The sequence below is a fragment of the Cyprinodon tularosa genome, unplaced genomic scaffold, assembly GCF_016077235.1.
Source record: "Cyprinodon tularosa strain WSP-4 unplaced genomic scaffold, ASM1607723v1 ctg40, whole genome shotgun sequence".
In the NCBI taxonomy this organism is placed as follows: domain Eukaryota; kingdom Metazoa; phylum Chordata; class Actinopteri; order Cyprinodontiformes; family Cyprinodontidae; genus Cyprinodon; species Cyprinodon tularosa.
The window spans coordinates 3,144,065-3,166,315 of NW_024039119.1; the positions used below are offsets into that span (position 1 = coordinate 3,144,065).

Consider the following 22,251-nt stretch of genomic DNA (forward strand, 5'->3'; position numbering starts at 1 on the left):
TAAGGCAAGGTTTAAAACTTTCCTTTTTGATCAAGCTTATAGTTATCTCTATAGTTATGCTATTATAGGCTTAGACTTCCGGAGGACATAGGGACCACTTTACATCATTGTGCTTCATTCTATCTGGAATTTAGTATTTGTTTGTTCAACCCTAAATGTATGTTTTCTCTGCTTTTTCTGATCCTTCATCTGGTCCTGCTTAGCAGTGACACCACCCAGTAGGGAATATTTTCTAGTTTTTAATCCTGTGTTTCTCTTAGACATAGCTATGGGCTCAGCTTTTACTGTGACTAACGAGATGTGCTCTTCTTCATCCTGTTGACCAGTGGCTCATAGCTCATCTGTTTAAATGTTTCTTTCCAAGACAGAGCCATCTGTGGAACTGGTTTACTGTTACATTTCTAACACAGAAAGTATTAATATGTCATTCTTTCTATGTTCCTTTTGTATGTCTGCTTCTATCTCCTTGAACCCCAGTCAGTCTCAGCAGTGGACCGCTCACACTGGGCCTGGTTCCAGTTCTGCTGGAGGTTTCTTCCTGTTAAAAACGATTTTTTCCTCTCCACTGTGTCTGCATGCATGCTTGGTGTTAGGGATTGCTGAAGAGTAAACTACAAAATGTAAGTGAATATCTACTATGCTAATCCAAGAGCAACAAATCCTGTAAAGTCGATAACTGGATGGAATCAGCTGGTTTTCCTTAGATTTGAACCAATGCTATATGAGAAGACACGTGCTGTTAGTAGATATAAAAATAATGTAAATAAAAAATAAACAGCAGATAAAAATGACCGGGGAATTTCCCAGTGGGGCATGTGAAGAGTTCACCAAATTCAGCATACAAGGGGAGATTTATAATTCTGCATATACACCTTAGCTTTATGGTGACAGGCAGAGCTTTTTAAAAGTAATATTTGCTACTTTACCATTTTCTGTGTCACAACTATGAGAAATCAGGATATATTTTATTGTGATTTTAATCGAAAGAACAACACAGAGAAGCTGTGCAGAAACTGTCCAATGGAGTAAAAGGTGATATTTTAAGTTTAAGAAGTATGCAGTGTATGAGCGACTTTTGTTCCATTGTTGTTACAGGCAAAGAACATGTTTTTCTAAATTAACAATAATAAACAATAGTAAACTGTTTGCTTTAAGCCCAATTACGAAATCTTGTATATTATGACATAAGCTGTCTGATTTTTTATTTCTTAGGTGAAAACAATATGTTTCCTTACAATAGATGGTGTTGGTATGGTATCGGTATCGGCCAATACTGCACAGTCGGGTATCGGTGTCAGGGCCAAAAAATGGCATCTGTGCAACACTAAATTTAAAACTTTATTCTCATAATTTTACAACTTTATTCTAATTATTTTACGACTTTATTCTTGTAATTTATTACTTTATTCTCATAATGTTACGACTTTGTTCTAGTAATTTTAGGACTATTGTCATTGCGACATTATTCTCATAATTTCACGACTTTATTCTCGATATAGAAGAAAAAAACCTGGCCATACTACTCCATCGTACAATATAAAGAAAAAAAAAAGAAAAAATATGAAAAACAAGTTTAAAAAAAAAAATCTGAAAAAATAAAATAAAACCAGAGAAAGTAAGAAAGTTACACAATAATTTTTTCTAAGTTTCATTGCATGTTTTTTTCTCGAAATATTGATTCAAAAGTCTGTTTCCTTGCTTTCAATAATAATGTAGCAATATTACTTTATATAACTGAATACAAGCACAGGACAAACTTTTCTGATTTTGTTTGATTTTAGGCTATAATTTTCCCTAAATGTAACAATTTTGGGGCCATGGCCCACCTTAGCCAATTATTGGCCACCCCTGTGGCCAGCCCCCACAATTTTTTTCCTCTAATACAGATGGTGGCAGCAGTAATACTGTCAAGTGGAACATTCTAACTTATTTTTACATTTTAATTTTCTAAATTACCTGACAACAAAAACACTGTGGTTAATTATAACCACCAATATACTAACAATAAAGATAAATACAGAATTCATGCTGTCTTCAGAACTAGATTTTGTCTTATATGGGGTAAAGAGAAAACTATGGCCCCGTCCACACGAAGCCAAACCCTGGCCTAAACGCACAAATTTTTCACCAAACCAGCCTCTCATCCATACGAAGCCGGCGTTTCGGGGGTCTGTAAACGATCTTTTTTTATTAAGCCTTCAGAGTGGGAAGATTTTGAAACGCCGTTTTCGCGTTTCCATCTTTAAGCTCTAACCGCATTTTTTTTTTTTTACACGCATGCGTCATAGCGTCGCCTCTAAACACGCATGCGCGACACAGTATCACAACAACAATGGCGCCGTACTGTGTTGAATGGTTGCTGCTAATGCTACTCACCCTGCTGTCGGGCTTACAACAGAATCTTCTTCTGGAATATCTCCAGGAAGAACAGAGCAATATCGACGACATAGTTCAGCACCTGAATTTGACTGAACCACGAAAATGGACCCGCAGGGCAACCATGTATAAATATTAGTGCACATGCCCAACATTTCGTCGCCTATTTTTGCTTTGGCACCACAGCGCCACTTACAGGCCTGGCATACATTTTGCAGCGTTTTCATGCATTCGTGTGGACGATCACATTTATTTTATGTCTCCGTCTTTACGACAAACGTTCTGGAAAATATTAGCGTTTCGTTTTGACTTCGTGTGGACGGGGCCTATGTCTCTGAAAGTCATCTAGGAATATTCACTGAAATCAGAGATAAATGACTACCGGTACTTTAATAATAAATAATCCATTTAATGTAGATATTAGTACATGCAAATATTAATTTAATAATAAAAGTATGTCAGTAATGACAATGAATAAGATGTTTGACCCAGAACTAAAAACTGAAAGATTTTTCCATTATACACCTTTAGACAGCATGGATGTTTAAATATATGCGTCTATTTGTTAGTTTGTCTTTATTTAGAAAATAAGGATGTTTTGCTCCTTTATTTACCTGTTGGAACAGATTGACCCTGAGGTTCTGGTTCCTATCCTCTTGGTTATTGTGTGGCCACCCTTTTTAAAATGTTCTGGCTACGCCTCTTGCTGCCATTGGAAGCTCTTTATAAATCCAGGATAAACACAGTGGAGTTTCTTTAAACTATATTTATATAAACTCCCTGACCATTTAAAGGCTGAAACCTTTAGTTTAGATTGACACGATAAAACTGTGGGAATCCCCCAAAGCCTCTGCATGAAGGAGCAGAGTCTTAAAGACGCATGAGGGTTAATTTGAAGCCCCCACTATACCTCCACCCACACCTCCAATTTAAAAGCCGCCTCTCTACCGGGAGAGGAAGGCTCTTTTTCGGTCAGATGGCGAGCTGCAGTCCACCCCCGTCATTCTCCAGCCCACACAGACAGCAAACCAATGCGCTGCGCCGGAGGAGGGTTTCTGCCAGTGATATCAGCCGAGGAGAGATACGCACAGGGGATTTACTACGGCAGATCTGCGCCGCTTTCAGAGAGAAGTGAGGATGTGACGATGAGCAGGGTGTCCTCCTGCTTATTCTGTCTCAAAACACGCCTGCTTTGCTTTCTTTGTCAATTCTGCTCCGGGACCTTCAGAGACGCGACATTAGAGAGACTATATCCCCGGTTTGCGCAGCACAGATCCTCACAAAGGAGCTGGAAAGGTAAGAAAAAAATCCTTTCTACAAAGATTTACTGTTGGCAAAGGAGAGGGGAAAATGCAGAGCTGCATGTTTTTGAGTAATACTTCCAAAACTTCTAGAGGGAAACAGAAAAGCTTCTTTTAAACAGTTGCCAGAGTCATTTAAATGTCTTACATAGGAAAAAATGAAGTCATTTTTCTTAGTAAGTGCATATTTTCTCGGATTGAGGAGGTAAAAGAGACATTTTGCCAATGGAACAAGACAATTTATATTTAAAATGAGAAAACACAATTGCATTGTATTATTTCAAGTCAGAGGCATAGCCAGAAATTTTTATAAGGGTGTCCAGGCAATAACCAATGTAAATGTTCTGTTGCCTGTCCACCAAAAGCGGACAATAACCAATGTAAATGTTCTGGTGCCTGTCTGCCAAAATAGGACAGGCACCAGAACCTGAGGGTCAATCTACACTGTTCCAACAGGAACCACACAACGTCCATATTTCTAAAGAAAGACAAACTATAGTTTCTTACAGCCTTTGCTAACAAATAGATGCATAACATCCGTCTAGATAAACGGTATAGTGGATAAAATTCTTTCAGGTTTGACTTCTGGAGCGAACATCTTTTACATCCACATTACTTACCTACTTTTATTATTATCATTCTGCATTAAATTGATATATACAAGTACTTATATCTACATAAATTGATAATAGGTTTTTATTAAAATTGTTATTTACAGTATCTATGATTTCAATGAAGATTCTTAGATGACTTGCAGTGACACATAACTTTCTCTTTACGGCATATAACACAAAATCTAGTTCTGAAAGAGCATGAATTCTGTACTAATCATCTCTAATGTTGGTATATTGATGTGCATAATTAACCACAGTGTTTTTGTTGTCAAGTAATTGTTAATGTATATAAAATGAAAATGTTTTGAATATTCTACTTGAGAGAAAAAAATGGTAGGGGTGGCCACAGGGGAGGCCAATGATTGGCTAAGGGTGGCCATGGCCACCCCTGGCCCCCTGTCTAGCACCGCCCCTGTTTCAAGTGCATATTATCTAATTATCTTATTTTAAGAGTAAAAATAATCATTCCATTGGCAAACTTTCTCATTTACCTACTCAAATTAAGGATATATATACTTAATTTAAGACATTTTTACTTATTTCTAGATGGTTTTTCCAGTGTAAATGTCCAGGACTTCTCTATCTGCAGCTTCACACTGTAAAAAAATGATTTTTTTTATTTTTTATGATTTGTTCTTAAAATAAGTGCATTTTGTCTTGAAGAGGTAAGTGAGACACTTTGCCAATGGAACATGACAATTAACATTCAAAATAAGAAAAATCAATTGCGTTGTCTTATTACAAGTGCATAGTATCTAATTATCTTATTTTAAGAGTTAAAAATACTAATTAAATTGGCAAATCATGCCTTTTGACTACTAAAATTAAGGGTAAATACATTTGATTGAAGACATTTTTACTTATTTCTAGGTGGTTTTTGCAGTGCATGTGCTTCCCGTCCCTTGGCTGACCTTTCCAGTGCAGTGCGCCATGTCTCTGCCACGCACCCTTGGGGAGTTGCAACTGTATCGGGTGCTGCAGAGGGCCAACCTGCTTGCCTACTACGAAACCTTCATCCAGCAGGGGGGAGACGACGTGCAGCAGCTCTGTGAGGCTGGTGAGGAGGAGTTCCTAGAAATGATGGCCCTGGTTGGCATGGTGACCAAGCCGCTGCATGTGCGTAGGCTGCAGAAGGCTCTCAGAGAGTGGGCGGCGAACCCTGCCCTTTTCAGCCAGCCTGTGGCTAATGTCCCTCTTGGGGGGATCCAGTTGTTCAAAGTTGAAGGGACTGGCTCCAGTGGGTCTGCAGGTGGGCCCAGAAAGGCTTTGAGCAACAGTCAGCCTGGTTCCCCCAGTGACAGAGAGGACCGGTCATGTCTCACCCCAATGTACAGTGGGAGTCCAAGAAGTCCCTGCTCCCAGGCCTCTCCACAGCCGCCAGAGACGCACTACAGGGAAAAACTCTCCCCGATGGACCTGACCTGGCTCAGCCCAGACCCCGATGGGAATGGTGCTCTTGCGTCTGCATCTGGAGCAGAGGAGGAGCCGCAAAGACCCCCTCTGCTGTCAGCAGGTCCTCCGGGTCCCTCCACGTCTCCGGTGCCCTCCGCCTCCTTTGCCCTGGCACCCCTCTCAGCCTGGCCGGGGGGGCAGCTGGACGAGGAAACGGCCAGGGCCGTGGTGGAGAGCGTGGACAGACTCTACAGAACCTTGCCCAGATCAGACCCTGCAGAGGTGAAGACTCTGCTACGGATGGACAAGAAAATAGCGAAAACCGTCGGTCACATCTTCAGAATGGGCTCCCAGGACCCAAACAAGGAGGAGGAGATCCGAAAATACAGCCTGATTTACGGTGGCTTTGACTCCAAGAGGAGAGAGGGCAAGCAGCTCACACACCATGAGGTAAAGTCACACAAAGAGGGGCAGCATTTATCCTGCATGAATGCCTGTTTCAAAGCATTCTTCAGACTTTTCATTCACTGTGATCTTTTTTCCCCCTTCTTTAGCTGATCACCAATGAAGCTGCTGCCCAGTTCTGCATAAGAGACAACGCTCTCCTGCTCAGACGGATGGAGCTCTTCTGTCTGGCTCGACAGGTGGCCAGGAAATGTGCCTACACCTCCACATTGAAAAACGCAAGGTGAGATCAGTGCACGCCGTGCAGCCTCTGACCGACGCTCCTCTTCACATCTATCAATGCCTACCATGCAAGGAATCGACACCCGGTGACACCTTTGTTGTAGCTTCCGACACTTTATGAGTCATTATCTTTATGCAGCATCCATAAATACATAGAAGTAGGTCTCTGATGTTGAAAGCTAGACTTGGTTAGCACATTTGATCAACCCCAAACACCTAAACCACATTTCAACCTCAGCAGACCTTTTTAGTCATATGTTCAACTTTAACGCTTCCAGAACTTAACCTTTACAGATGGAGAAGAACTTGGTATTTTTTGTGCCTATATCTAAAAAAAAAAAATGTCTGATTTCAGAAAGAAGCTGAATAACATAGCACAGACCACGCTTCAATATTGGGCATAAATCAAAAATATCTGCAACAATCTCACTGCAGCACACTGCTGCTAGAGTATAACCAGCGCTTTAGTTTTTCCTGGGCCATTGATCTATGTATGTGAGAAGCTCAAAGGCAGTCTTCAAAGTTTGGTCAATAGCTCTGGTCAATTGTTTTTGGCTCCTCCCTGCTTGGGGGCCCCAAGCAGCCACTTAGTTTGCTTATGCCTCTGGCTGGCCCTGCTCCAAACTAAACAAAAAAATGTGAAGCTAAAAAGATATTGTTCGTGCTCATTTTTGAGAGGTAGTTAAAAAAATATTATATCTAATTATATATCTATTCAAAATTCATATGAAAGGGAAATATTTTCCACTAGAACAGAGGTCTTCAATAGGGAGTCCGCGACCCCTAGGGGGTCAACAGAGGTACTGCATGGGGGTCGCGAAAGTTTTTGTTGATTAGCCTTTTTTTATATTCCCCCCTGCAATTTTTTCACTAATTGAAATGTCTTTTAATACACATGAATTCAACACAGTGTAGTAAAGAGATAAATGGAGGCAGAAGATGTCGTTCAGTCATCAATGCACACATTCAGCGACACACAGGAGCTCCTTTAAGCTGGACACCGTTTCATTCACAACACCTGTCCCATCTACCAGGAATCAGAAATACTTTAATAATCCCAGGGAGACATTACTTTCATTACATGACTCCATCTGTAATAGAGCGACAATAGGGCCAGTTTGATATAACACAATTTCATACAATATATATATAATTAGGGTGTCCCCGCTCTATCTCGCCATCGGTTTGGGGGTCATTGGCCTGGAAAACGTTGAAGATCCCTGCACTAGAACATCATCCTTCTTTTAATTTGTTTTATGAAATCACGATTATCAATGAAATATTTAAAAATGTAATTATTTGTTGGTTGGCCGATTTAAGGGTTCATAACGCCACAATAAATCCCCAGTCTGTTGATATATTGTCTTATATTGTCATTTTGAGGTCCTAGTGGGATGTTCTGTTAAGGTTTTTCTTCCACGTGGCCTTTCTTCAAAAATTCCAAACAAAGATGCAACCTCAGCTTTGTTCTCTGTTTCTGCTGCAGGTCGAATACAGATGATAGCAGCGGTTTGTCTCTGAAGAGAGCGCGACATGAGGTGGATCTTTATTGCCGTTTCCACTTATTATTAGAGCTCATTTGTTCTGGTGGTTTGAAGTGTTTCATGAGCAGCCTTGTATTTTGTGTTTAAGGTCATTGTGTCTGAGTCATCGCTTCTCGGAGTGGAGGGATCTGAAGGAGCGACTCAGAGAGCAGATGAAGACAGCTTGTCTGCAGAAGGAGTTGATTGCGTATCACATGGTAGCGCGTCACATTTATATATTATTAGAAATAAAATATATATATTTCTTAAAAGAAACAGAGTGAACTCAGCTCTGTTTGCTCTGTTTAGACTCCAGCTCCCAGTGCAACCAGTCTCCATCACCCCGTCCCCACGGTGACGCCTCGAACCCTGCCAGCTGGAGCCGCCACCTAATACAGCAGACGCTAATGAACGAAGGCCTGCGATTGGCTCGGATGTGGTCACATGATCAGGCGGGGAATGTCAGCCTGGGACCAGAGGGAACTCACACAGCAGGTGACTTTTCAGAGCCTCCCATACCTGCACTGTGTGCTTCAATATAGATTCAAATAAAAAACTTGCAACGATTCCAAAGCAGGCAAAAGAAAAACTTTGGGAATGTTGGGTTCCTGCTAACTACAATAAGCCTTCAGGTTTTCCTATATTCATGCATCACATAGATGGATGTGATTCACAAAAAATTCTACTAATTTGAAGGTGAGAAATACTTAAAGTCGTAAGGAAATCATATTTAAATGTCAAATCATTCTGGTTTAAACATGTATATAAATGTACTCTTAATAAGAAGATATTGTCCCAAAATTTAGAAGATTTCTATTTTGAAAAAAAATCCTGTCTTAAAATCTGTGTTTTTTTTGTTGTTATCTTCTGCAGGCCTGTAAGTCATACGTTAGCCTGAACAGTCAATCAAATTTTTTTCGGTCATAGCATCTTGATTCATATGTAGCAAATTATATACACAACGGTTGAAATAAGAAATAAGAATAATTTCCTTTCCCATCGAGTTCTGTGCCAGTGTTCACGGGGATGGACGTCTGTAGCCGTTTCTCAATTCACGAGATCGCGAGTCCGTACTCGTGTCCTCGTGAAGTCCGGTCTTGGCAAGAACACAGGAGAGTCTGGACTTGGTGAGAGCGCGAGCACGCAGCATAGATCTGGGTCAATTGGAAAAGAAGCGTACTCGTGACACCACATTCCCGGCTCGTCTAGAGCTGCATTTCACTTCCTGTTATCAATACTGTCTAGATAATAATAAATGAATCCTTTTTTCATTTAGTGGGGGAATAATAATGAACACAGTCAGATAAACACAAATCAAATGAACATTTTGCCAAATAAAACAAAAAATATCGCCATCAGAGCCAGCAGTTCTTCACACACGACTATGCCGAGAGAGGGCTGCTGCAGCCGGGCTAACGTTAGCCCTGGCTGCCGTTAGCCTCGGAGCTCTGCTGGTTGCTCCGGTCCTCTCAACTTCAGAAATCTTTTTTTTAATTACGCATTAAATCGGTTCCTGGTGGGTTAAGAGGTCTTTATATATTTTTTTTCCTTTTATTAAAATAAGATTTTAAAAAAAGGTCACAGTAGTTTATGCTATTAATTGATTTTTCCGAACACTTAAGCAGCCCTTATTCGGTTATCATTTACAAAGAAGCCGCTGATCATTAATTATAAAGCAAAGTATTGGCAGTTATCTTCCAACAAAAACATACTTCTGGTCTAAAAAATTTTGCAAACTTGCACCACATAATGAAAGTGCTCCAGACCACTAGAGGGAGACGATCCTTTACTCATATGGAGGCAAAAAGCTGACATTAATCCCTTAGAAATAACATAAATAGAATACAATCTAGACAAAGTCTAGAGGAAAGAAAGCAATGATAAGTTTTCCTTTGAATCTCTTTTTATAACTTTGCCCGTTTCCTAAAATCTGCCCTAACTCGTATGGATCACTATATAGGGGATACTCCATTTTATATGAGTGTCCGAATGTCTAGTGAATGAAAAAGTAGTGGACACATAATTTCCCACAATGAACCTTGAAAAGTAGTGATTGTCCGTGGTCACTAGATGAGCAGATATATCCCAGAATACTTTGCAAGAGCTCTTCTCACAAAGCATCATGGGATTTGTTTGGAGGGCGAGAAGGACCAAAGATAGCGCAGGCACCGTGCAGGGAGCCAGAGTCACGTAACCAACAGGGAGCAGAAAGAAGTGATCATCTGTCCAAATGCTCATTTAACTGAGGCTGTGTCCGCAATGTCCACCCTAATAACCATATAGGGCACTATATAGTGCGACGTGTAGTGTATGAAATAGAGGGGGACTCGAAATTTCCCACAATGCACTTTGAAAAGTGATGATCATCCATGGTCAATAGAAGAACAAATATATTCCGCTATGCCTAATGCTACGTTCTCCTATAGGATTAATAGTAACAGCGGCCAACAAATAACAAAGATGGTGGAAGCACAGTGCAGGGAGACAGTTACGTGACCAACGGGGAGCGAAAAGTAGTAATAATATGTCCAAACGGACAGTTAACTGAGTTCACTATAAAGTCCACTAATATAGTCCCTGCTCTATAAAGTGATTGAGGGATTAGGGGTTAGGGCGGACGATCCGACACAGTCTTTATCCCCATTAGGATCTTGTTCATGCTTTTACTAAAGGTCTGCTCACACATTAACGGTAGCCTCCCCCTAGTGGTCTGAGGGACTTCTATCAAGCAGCAATAGTTTGGAGCTTTTCTTAACTTGTATTATTTTTCTTTTGCATGTGGATTTTGTGTTTGTGTTAGCATCTTTTATGTATTTGCAGCTGGTTTTGTTTTTGCACTATGTTCAAACTTTCACACTCTTTTATTTTCACTAATTGCAGTTTTTTTTAAACTTGCAGTCTTATTGCTATTTGCAGCATCTTTCCCTTTGTGGTGTTTCTTTGTGGTGTTTGTGTATTGTTCTTGTGTGTGTTTGCTATTCTAATTTTTGAGTTTGTAGGACCTTTTAAAATTTGCTGTGAAATTCATGTAATTTCACGGAGTTTGCAACCCTAAACCAACATATAATACAGTTAATCTTGATTTTATGCTACGCTGTGCCATTTTAACAAATCTTGATTGAAAAGGAAAACAAAACCATTGGCCTTTAATATTTTCTAATAAATTTACATCTAATGGGCTGTAAAACAGAGGGGAAAGTTTCTTCTCAGTGTTGATGGTATGCAAGATAAAATTAGATTGGGCCATTGTGGCAGTAAGTAATGTACTCTATAAATAAGCCTTTGAAATCCACATCTTTTATCCTGATATGCAAGCCCTATTTAAACTAGGAGCACATTAAAACAAAAAGTGTCAATTAAATCCCATATTCCTCCTCATGTTTGTATATATGTGGATTGTTTTTTCTTTACTCAAACAAGATCGTTTGAAATATTTTGTTGGAAACAAGACTAACACATGCACATAAGTCAGAGTTTTTAACTCACCTCAGTGTGACAGCTGTGGATATAAAACTCAGTAAAATGTGTTGATATAAACTATCTTTATACAGGGGGTAACAAGGGACGGTTAGCCTCTCACAATCACATCCCGATCAGGAATCGTAAGGTCGAGAAAAAAATCAAACATGTTTGGCCATCATGAGGTGTTCATGGACGAATCCTGCTGTTGAAGCAGAGCTACGTGCTGATTTTCCAGGACCTCATGCTTGGCGCATGTGCAAAAAAGGGAGTTCTTCTTCTTCTTCTTCCAGGCGGACAAGTCCGACCGGTGCCATCTCTCAGCGCTGAGTTCGACGTGTGGCTTTTAGATGTACAGTTTGAGCAGGTAGATCGCATCAGAGCATCGGGCTGCACAGTCTAAGACCAAAAATCGTGAGATGTGAACCTTTAAACCCTGCGGTTACATTGTATAGTTTGAGCTGCAGCTGAGTACAATGATTGAAAATATCGCACTGTGCATGCCGCTCCCTAAATTGACAATAATTCGGGAATACCATATATACCATGATACATGTGTCACGATACGATTTATCCAATAGATCCTGATGTATTAACAAAGGTGATATATTTAATATATTTAAAGTTTTTTAATTGCGCGCTGCCAACTAGTGGCTGGAGGTTTAAGTGTTACAAAAAAAGTAAAACAATGACATGGGTGTTTGCCTATAAATATTTTTTACATTTAAGATTCATTTGGACATATTTTGATTAAATGCTTACAGGTCTCATTACGTATTTAGTAGAATCTATTTTGTTCTTACACCCCTTCTCCGAGCTTTGGAAGCGCAAAGAGTGCATGGATGGAACCAAAATTTCCAAAACTTTAACTTTTATTACTAAATTAGAAAAAAGATTAATCAATTGAATAGATTAATCTCCCAGTGCTATACGTACATAGTTCTGATGACATCTCTTTGTGAAAATAAACCTTAAATGTTAAAGCACAGAACTAAAATGAGTTTGTAATGCTAACAGTGGTTAGCACTAAAAGAATTAGCAAAATCCTCTGGTTTGACTCTGACTCTTAATACAAAATGAAAGCACCATTATAATGTTTTTCTCCTCTGTTTGGAACTGCTTTATATGATTAGCTTTCAGTGTGTTAAACACAGACCAACCATAATCCCTACAGCATCCCATATCTTCAAATCCTTTCTAAAAATAACATTTTCTGTAAATATGAGCATGGCAGCTTTTAAAATTCATGGAAGTTACCCATTAATCACGTTCTGCTTTGGTCTTGGAACCTCTTAGATGAGCTGTTGGTCTTCCTCTGCAGGTTCAACTAATGTGAATTTAATGCAAATGAGGATGTTATCTACTGCAGGTAAGAAAATGATTGCTCATGACTTCATGAGGAAACCTTCCTTTAAAAATTTTGAACTATCCTTTTCAAATGGCAATAAGTCGATGCTGGAGCTGAAAAGCGTGATAGTGACTCCCTAACCTCCAGTAACAATCAGTACTTCGTAGCCCTACAGTTTGAACCCCTGTGAGTCACAATCTCTCTGAGGCGACGCCTCCTTCTGCTTGCAGCTGAACTCCGTCAGAGTGCAGATTAGAAAGGAGAGAAGTTAGAAAGGGGAAACAGAAGGCGGTGGAGAGGGGTAGTGTGAGAAGGAGGGCAAAGGAGGGAGGGAGACAGAAAAAAAGGGGGAGAGAACGTTGCAGTTCTTTGATACCTTGTTAGTTTTGTGATGCATCACGGGCAAAAAGTAAGTGGTTTGGGGAGAGTTAGTTGTTCTGGGCTGTGATCGTCAGCTGAAGAGATTAAGCAAAGGAGAAGGAAGCCAGCAAAGACATGAGGAGGCGGGGAAGGAGGGAGGGAGGGAGGGAGGGGGGATAGGAAGTACTCTGTGGGCGACAGAGCCGGACCCCCCTCCCTGCTTTAGCAGTGACTGACGTCAGAGTGTGTTAGGCGCGTGGGTTGCAGGGCGGGATGGATGGGGCGTGGGGGCGATGGAGTGGGAGGTAATTGGAGGGGCGTTGCATTGACTCACCAAGCGACAGCGTACAAAAATAAAACCTGTGGGCAGGGAAATGGCATGGAGTTTTTTTTTTTTTTCATACATCCTCTCCATATACAAAAAGGACTGCGGAAATAATAAAACATGACATATGTTTCATCTCTAGCATCAATCTGCCTTATTGTGTAGAGGCTCTGTTTGCTTATCTCTCATTCATTCAAGTTTCCCCTCATGCGCGGCGCTCATTAATCTCAACTTTCTCCCACTTCCTCTTAACGTCACCGTTCAGCTGTAACCTATTTTCCACTGTCACAGAATGTCACAGAGTATCAACTGATAATACTATCTTTGCTGGGTTGTTTTTGTCTGTTGATTTTTTTCATAAGTTGTGCTATTATAAGTGTACCAACTATACAATATTGAAATAAACTTAAAAGTATAAATGTGTTAAAAGAGGTAAAAAAATGACATATTCTTTCTTGTTGTTATATTACAACAAAAATTATGAAAATGGAGATCATCTGGGGCAGAAATTATTGGTTTATTTTAGCTTGATAGACCCTGATCTGCAACCAGAGAGTAGGAGAAATAAACAGTCAATTCAATTCTGTTTATTTCTATAGCGCCAATTCACAACATGTCATTCTAAGGCACTTTACAGTTCACCAGATCATACAGTCAGATTGATATAAAGTTTTAAATCTAAGGAAAACCAGTTGATTGCATTGACTCATTGACTCGAAGGCAATCCCTCACACTAAGCATGCTTGTAGCGACAGTGGAGAGGAAAAACTCCCTTTTAATAGGAAGAAACCTCCAGCAGAACCAGGCTCAGTGTGAGCGGCCATCTGCCAAGGCCGACTGGGGTTCAAGGAGACAGAAGCAGAGATACAAAACGCAACTCTAAAAGGCGGCCCCGTCCAGGAATAAGTCATATCTTTTTGTATTCAGTGAAAGCACCATTTCTAACGGTTGCTAAATCAAAAAAAGTTTACGTATCTTCATGTTTAGGCTTGGAGAGAGCAAGAGTTTAATTTGTACACAGGAAGGTTTAATGAAGTTAAACCCAGTATCTATCTTTAATAATTTCCAGTCTCTGCCTTTTTGTAGGTTTCCAAAAATTTTATCCTAATGTACAAGATTCTAATTAACATTTGGCGACTGCTAAGTGTGCTAACCACTGATCTAAATATTAGAATCCATTTGAGAATACAACTAGGTAATCACTCTATGCTGCTTCTGGAGACAGGAAGACCTCCCACGTCGTAGCAATTGCCTCAAGGCGCTAGTCTGGTGAACTGAAGCCACAGCCCTAGTGCTCTTACCTTTCAAAATAAAATATGCTATGTGTCCTGATCACTTGTCCTTTTTTTGGGTGCTAAAAGAGCTGTTGTTACACCATCTTCTGATACCCATTTTGTTTTTTGTTTTGGATTCTCCTCACCAGTCTGCTATGTACTCAATCTATTTCACAGTACTCATACCTAAACCTAAAATTCGAGTCAATTGTCCAAAAGAACATTTCTTTAAGCATCGCTTTTCAACTGTTCTTTCATGCTTTCAAGCTACAAGGTAGAGAAACAATTAAGACTAGACATTTGATTACCCAAAATAGGAAAAGTTATCATATGTAAGAGAAATGGAGTATGGCAAACCAACTGATACCGGTATGTAATCAGTAAGATACTTAAAATGCTATTTTGACAAGACATAATGTCATTGTGACCCATGTGAATGTTTTTATTCTAAATATCTCTTACTTTTGACTATTCAAAACTGTTTTGGGTCGACAAAAACTGCAGCTATTAGTAATAGTCCCACTATTAAATGTTAAAATGACTTTCCAACCATATAACTGTGGTTTCAATTCTTTAGAGCTGTTAAGTTCTTTGTGCCATCAGACAAGCTTTATGAGGGAGGCCTCCAATGTCACTACCTGATCTGTACTGGAAGCATGATCCATACCATGAGTATATTTGTGTATCCATAGCCACATATTCACCCAGGTCACTATAAATAATATAATTATGGTACTGAAAGTACTTATCTCTATCCATCAAATATACTAAACTACAATTTGTAAAAATTATTAAACACTTTTCTGAGAGAATTGGATGTTTTTTATATTCTCTGTTAGTTTGCTTGTCTGGCGTTATGGGACATGCTCAAAGCAGTCCGGCAAAATATGATAACACTGTGTTTAGCTGTATTTTAGCTATGCCTTTATTTAGAGCATGCACTATATAAATATTATATAAAAGAGCTATAAGATGCAAACATAAATCTCAGAATAACTACAATTATTTAAAAAATCCAAAGCTGAAAAGAATTAGCTGTGTTTACTTGGTTAGTAAAGCATTTCATGGACAAATTGAGTACACAGGAGTGATGTAACAGAAAACATGTCCACGCATTAATTCTATCATGAAAGTCATTATTAACCTTTCACATAATGTAGTTCAGTGCTTTAAAAAAAAAAAGAGAGAGAGAAAAAAATAGTCTTTTCTTCATAAAACTCTATGGCAACAAGAATGCGACAAGCGAAAAATAAGCTGATAATACAGATCATGCAAACGGTACGGATCGTAGTGTGATATCCACTATTGTCATGTTTTTGCATTTTGGCACCATCTAGAGGTGGGAGGGTGAACAAGACATTGTTGAGATGACCCAGAAAAGAGCTTACAGAAATTTCTGACATTTCTTTTCAAATCTCTGTTTAGCAATAGCCACAACAATAAAATAATCTGCATACCTGGGAGTAGAATATTTACCTACAATTATGACTGGTAATGCCTAATGTCACTAATTTGCATCACACCTAAATTTAAATCTGTTTCTGCAAATTTAAAAAAGAGTGTCTATTTAATTTAGGATTTGAGAAATATGTCTATTTTTATATAATTTTCAGTCAATTCAGGCTGTAATGTTTAAATATAGGGTTAATGTTTAAAAGTAATAGAGAATGTGAAGGCAAAAACTGTGATCAGAAGTCGTACAGTGCTTGTACACATCACAATATTTCATCTCAAACTGATAAAACCCTGATAGGGGCTGCATTTACAGGGATGTTACAGGTTTTACCAGGCATTATAACCAGGAACCACTGATTAAAACCTCTGACCAGAACACAGGTTTTAGTATTAGTCTAGAGAGTGCAGGAAAGTTATAGATGCTTTTTTAAAATGCTGTTTTGATGCAAAAAAAAATACAAGTTGAAGAAACTCATGTAATAGGTAGCTTTTCTTTTTGCTTCAAATAATAAAATGAGCAAAAAATAAATAAAAGACATTTCTTTGAACTCATCCACTATACCTAGAATTATACAATAAATACAAAGTTTAGCTTAATGTATCCACTGTTCTTTTTTCACCCTGTGATCACTTCTTGTCTCAACTAGACTGGGGACATTTTGTTATTTACCAGCCTGCATCGGTCATGTAAACCATGACGATTTCAGCTCATGTGGGAGAGTTTCCTGGTGAATTCCCCCAAACTAGCATTCAAAGCCCTTAAACACCAGTTTTATGCGCCTTTAAATGGTCTTTATGCTCTGCTTCGCTGCCCCCGCTCGGATAAAGCCCAGTAATTTCAATGTTACAGTAGCAGCAGATCAGACTTTTAGGTGTTGCAGATGGCCTTTAAAAAAACATTTCTCTATAGTGGTCGATTACACGCTTGTCATTTCCTGTTTGAGTTAACGCTTGCTTTTAGTCTAATATTCTAACCCACGTCTCTCCACAGACCCTGACATTAAGGTGGAGCGGCAGATCTCAATAGCAGCGTGCAGGAGCAGTAGCCCTTGTGTCACCAAAGAGCCAACCATCATCTCCAACCACAGAGGAAAGTGAAACCTGCGGCCCATCAGGGGAACAGTGCTCAGAGAGAGGACTCAAGGATCAAACTGTAAATCTGAGACTCCTCACCACCTGTACACACATCAGCTGTAAATGAAGATCCAAACAGAGTTGTGCTTTAGTTCTGCCTCTGTTAAAAGTGTCCTCTGTCAGGGAAAAACCTACATGTTACTGTGAGTAGCGCTGTGTGGTGGAGGATCCACCTGCTACAGATGAACCATGGCTCACACAGCAGGGGGCACTGCAACTTTGGGAAACAGACTCTACTTGGAGCAGCACTGCAGAGGAGATGTGCGTTTACCAGCGACCTTTCTTTTGCAGGTTACCGCATATTGTCGAGAGCTCCCCCACCTCAGGAAACCTCTGGATGCTTTGTTTAGAACGCAGGTCGGCATTGTTCAAGTCAAATTTACCCAGAAGACACAGATACCTTGCAAAAATACTCATACTTGTGAAACATGTAGCAGTTTGTTATGTTATAATTGCGATTATCTTTTTTTTTATCATTTATTTAAGTTTTATTTTTGTGTCATACCAACAGAAGGTATATATGATCAGAAAGGATGTCCTAAGAAAGGTCCATGATATCCTGTGATCACACAGGAAAACTGAATTTTGTTGCAAGCAAAGAACATGTTTTGAAAGAGGACAACTGAAAAAATTGCCATCCAGAAATGAAACTGTAAAAACTTGTTAATCCAAATTAAAGTTTTCAACATTTATTCAAATTTTCAAACAAAATTTAAAAAATGCGACTCTTAAAATTGCACAGATCACATTCTCTTCACTTCTGTAGGCAGGCTTTCCTTTAAAGGGAGGAGAAAGGCACATTTCTGTTGATCAGCATGGATGTTAGCAATAACATTTTTATTGGTCAATGTGTGCAGCTGTTTGTAATCGAATTGAAGTGAAGAGAATGAGATTTGTAAAATGCAATTCGTAAAAAATACAATTTATACATCTTGATTTGAAAAACTAAAACGTTAAACTTGTAAAGAAGAAAAGAAAATATAAAAAAATACTAAATTTACTTTGTAGTTTCTTGCAACAATAATGGAACAAAATTCACTCCATAGTGAAAAAAGGAGACTGAGCCCTTCCCCCAGAGGACCTTAGACTCTGGCACTCTACATGGTGTTGGTCTATCATATTAAATGCACTGCAGTTTTTTAATTTGTTTTTTGTAGTTTTATAGTATTTGAATGTGAAAGTGTTTAATGGGAGTGAATACTTTTGCGAGGCGTTATGGTGTTAAAAGGATTTTGAAAAGCTTTAGTGAGTCAGTCATAATTTCTGTTAAACAACGCCTAGAGCTCTGTTAATGGCTTTTGTCCTATTTACGGTTTAATGTCGTCCACTAAAGACAAAACTGTACAGTTGTTGAAACACTGCGTTGAAAACTACATTAAAAAGTTCTTTTTTTAAATTTTCACAACATTGTTCAGAAATGGAGTATTATCACAGCCGCTTGTGAGATATGTCAGTGATCTTTGAAAAATTAAGTCAATCCCTATCTGTTTTTGTTCCTGTTTTAAGACACTCATGTTCTCTGTGGGGTTGTTCTTTTGTGCAGCTATGCTAAATTCTCGTATTTGTGCATTCACAAACACACTTGATCCATCTTGTAGCGCTCCTTCTCTTACTGTTTGATACTGACCCAAAAAGGTCAGAGCAGGAGTAAGTATGTTTAGATGCTGATGTCACATCTGTTTGTTCAGAATCTACAGTTTCATCTTATAAAGAGGAACAGGACATTACAAGCGTTGATTTAAAAAAAAGGAAAAAAAACAGTGGTTTCTCATGGCATCTGTCGTTTTCCTTTTTTACCTTAATTGGCTACAACAAACTTTGATAGGGAGCCACTAGGTGTGGCTCTGACCAATCAGCTCAGAAGGTTCTGCTGAACATCCCTTCTTTCCCCAAATCATCAGTTTGGCCGGCAGGATATCTAACAACTTAGATTTATAAAACACAGAGGTTCAGGTTATCCTGCATTACCTCTGTAGTTATGCTGCTACAGGGTTAGGCTGATGGAAGACATAGGGACCACTTTCATCACTCTGCTTCATTCTATCTCTGTTTTCAGAGGCCGTTGTATAAAAGCAACTCCCTCAAAATTAATTCCCCTATTTATGTTCATTATCACTTTTCAATGTTGCAGACCATCGGTGAGGTAGCGTACTGTGCATCAGTTACACCAGTCTGTTTTTCTAGCTTATGTATCCCTTTGTGTATGCTGCAGGACAAATAATTTATTTTAATATATCATAATAAATGTTACTTTAATGATTTTGATCGGTGTTTTAATTCTCCTGACAAAGAGCGACTCTAATGTGTGGAAGACTTAGCAGAAGCTGAGTCACACATCCAGCAACACTTCTCCCATGGTCTTGTCGGTTGCTGCTGTGACTCAGTAGTGCTGGTCATGTCATCCGCAGACACTGGACAACAAAACGGCTTGACAGCAAACCTTTGAATTCTGCTGTGTGATTTTTTAAACTACTGTCAGCTTTTTTCTGTGTGAGTAATAGTAAGTACCCACGAAATGAGTTCAGGGCGTTCAGAAAGTCAAAGCACCACAGGCCCTGTAGGGATGCCAGGATTGCTCATCCACACAGAAACACCTTCGCTCTTCTAAAACAACTTGCGAGGAAATTCATATTTCCCCACGGACTCCTGTTTAATATCCTGAAACGGCTTTTTCTGTAGAGAGAATTTCAAGCCTTAGATTTCATTTTTCATGTACATGAGCTCTCTTTTTACACAGATCTTAAAATAGCTTCAAATGAAACAGTAAGTAAACAGACTTCTGGTCTACTTTTATAAGCCTTACCCCCATGTAATTGCTGCCAGGCATGTAGAGTTAAGAAATCACATAGATCAGGGGTCTTCAACGTTTTCAAAGCCAAGGAGCCCCAAACTGATTGCGAGATGGGGCAGGGACCCCCTAATTATATATATTGTATGAAATTGTGTTATATCAAACTGGTCCTAAAGTCACTCTATTACATATGGAGTCATGTAACGAAAGTAATTTCGTTACACTTTTTAAATTCTCATTTAACTGAATGATTTTGTAAGCAATGAATAAATGTTATTCTTAAATATCAACCAGACTTCATTTTAACATCTTGTGATAAAATCAGTCTGGCAACAGCAAAAAAAAAAAAAAAAAAAAAAAGCTGCCATCATTCAGCTGTCAGTGCTGCTAATTAGGGAGTTTAATCTTTGTTTCTTTCTTTAGCTCCTGTTCTTTCCTCTGCAACAGTGTGGAGCAGCAGAAAGTGGATCTGATGACAAGCAGCACAAGGACAGTTTACGTCAGCAGAGAATGAATGTTCTTTTTGAACTTACAGATCTTTTTAACAATTTAGGGATTCAAAAAACTGAGCAAGAAATTGTGCTAAACTGTATAAACCTGCAAAATACTGAATGCACTGGAAAAACGATCTTGAAATAAGTAAACATTTCTTAAATTAAGTGTATTTACCATTAATTTCAGTAGGTAAATGAGATAGTTTGCCAGTGGAATGAGTATTTTTACTCTTAAAATGATATATTTAGATCATAGGCACTTGAAATAAGACAATGCAATTGTGTTTTTTATTTTTATTTTAGTGTAAATTGTGTTGTTCCATTTGCAAAATCTCTCTTTTACCTCCTCAATCCAAGAACAAATGCACTTATCTTAAGAAAAAATGACTAATCTAGATTTAGATTTTTTCCAGTGTGAACTCTTCAGAAGGTAGGGGCCTCAGTAACTTATGCAGGTGTATGTATATATATATATATATATATATATATATATATATATATATATATATATATATATATATATACAGTGGGGCAAAAAGTATTTAGTCAGCCATCAATAGTGCAAGTTCTCCCACTTAAAAAGATGAGAGAGGCCGGTAATTTTCATCATAGATATACCTCAACTATGAGAGGCAAAATGAGAAAAAAAAAAATCCAGAAAATCACATTGTCTGATTTTTAAAGAATTTATTTGCAAAATATGGTGGAAAATAAGTATTTGGTCAATTACAAACAAGCAAGATTTCTGGCTCTCACAGACCTGTAACTTCTTCTGTAAGAGGCTCCTCTGTCCTCCACTCGTTACCTTCATTAATGGCACCTGTTTGAACCCGTTATCAGTATAAAAGACACCTGTCCACAACCTCAAACAGTCACACTCTAAACTCCACCATGGCCAAAACTAGAGAGCTGTCAAAGGACACCCGAAACAAAATTATAGACCTGCACCAGGCTGGGAAGTCTGAATCTGCAATAGGTAAACAGCTTGGTGTGAAGAAATCAACTGTGGGATCAATTATTAGAAAATGGAAAACATACAAGACCACTGATAATCTTCCTCGATCTGGGGCTCCACGCAAGATCTCACCCCGTGGGGACAAAATGATCACAAGAACGGTGAGTAAAAATCCCAGAACCACACGGGGGGACCTAGTGAATGACCTGCAGAGAGCTGGGACCAAAGTAACAAAGGCTACCATCAGTAACACACTATGCCGCCAGGGACTCAAATCCTGAAGTGCCAGACGTGTCCCCCTGCTTAAGCCAGTACATGTCAAGGCCCGTCTCAAGTTTGCTAGAGAGCATTTGGATGATCCAGACGATGACTGGGAGAATATCATATGGTCAGATGAAACCAAAATAGAACTTTTTGGTAAAAACTCTACTGGTCGTGTTTGGAGGAGAGAGAATGCTGAGTTGCATCCAAAGAACACCATACCTACAGTGAAGCATGGGGGTGGAAGCATCATGCTTTGGGGCTGTTTTTCTGCTAAGGGACCAGGACGACTGATCCGTGTGAAGGAAAGAATGAATGGGGCCATGTATCGTCAAATTTGGAGTGAAAACCTCCTTCCATCAGCAAGGGCATTGAAGATGAAACGTGGCTGGGTCTTTCAGCATGACAATGATCCCAAACACACCGCCCGGGTAACGAAGGAGTGGCTTTGTAAGAAGCATTTCAAGGTCCTGGAGTGGCCTAGCCAGTCTCCAGATCTCAA

General features: G+C 39.1%; 1 protein-coding gene across 1 annotated transcript; it reads left to right on the plus strand.

Moving 5' to 3' along the window:
• Nucleotides 1-3,357: 3,357 nt before the first annotated feature.
• nab2 (NGFI-A binding protein 2 (EGR1 binding protein 2)) lies at nucleotides 3,358-19,509 on the plus strand. The gene is made up of 7 exons (XM_038298010.1): nucleotides 3,358-3,672; nucleotides 5,162-6,133; nucleotides 6,238-6,371; nucleotides 7,857-7,908; nucleotides 8,003-8,111; nucleotides 8,203-8,388; nucleotides 17,106-19,509. Exons 2-7 carry the CDS (start codon nucleotides 5,222-5,224, stop codon nucleotides 17,210-17,212), a joined length of 1,500 nt encoding a protein of 499 aa, XP_038153938.1. The 5' UTR covers nucleotides 3,358-3,672; nucleotides 5,162-5,221; the 3' UTR covers nucleotides 17,213-19,509.
• The last annotated feature ends 2,742 nt before the right edge of the window (nucleotides 19,510-22,251 follow it).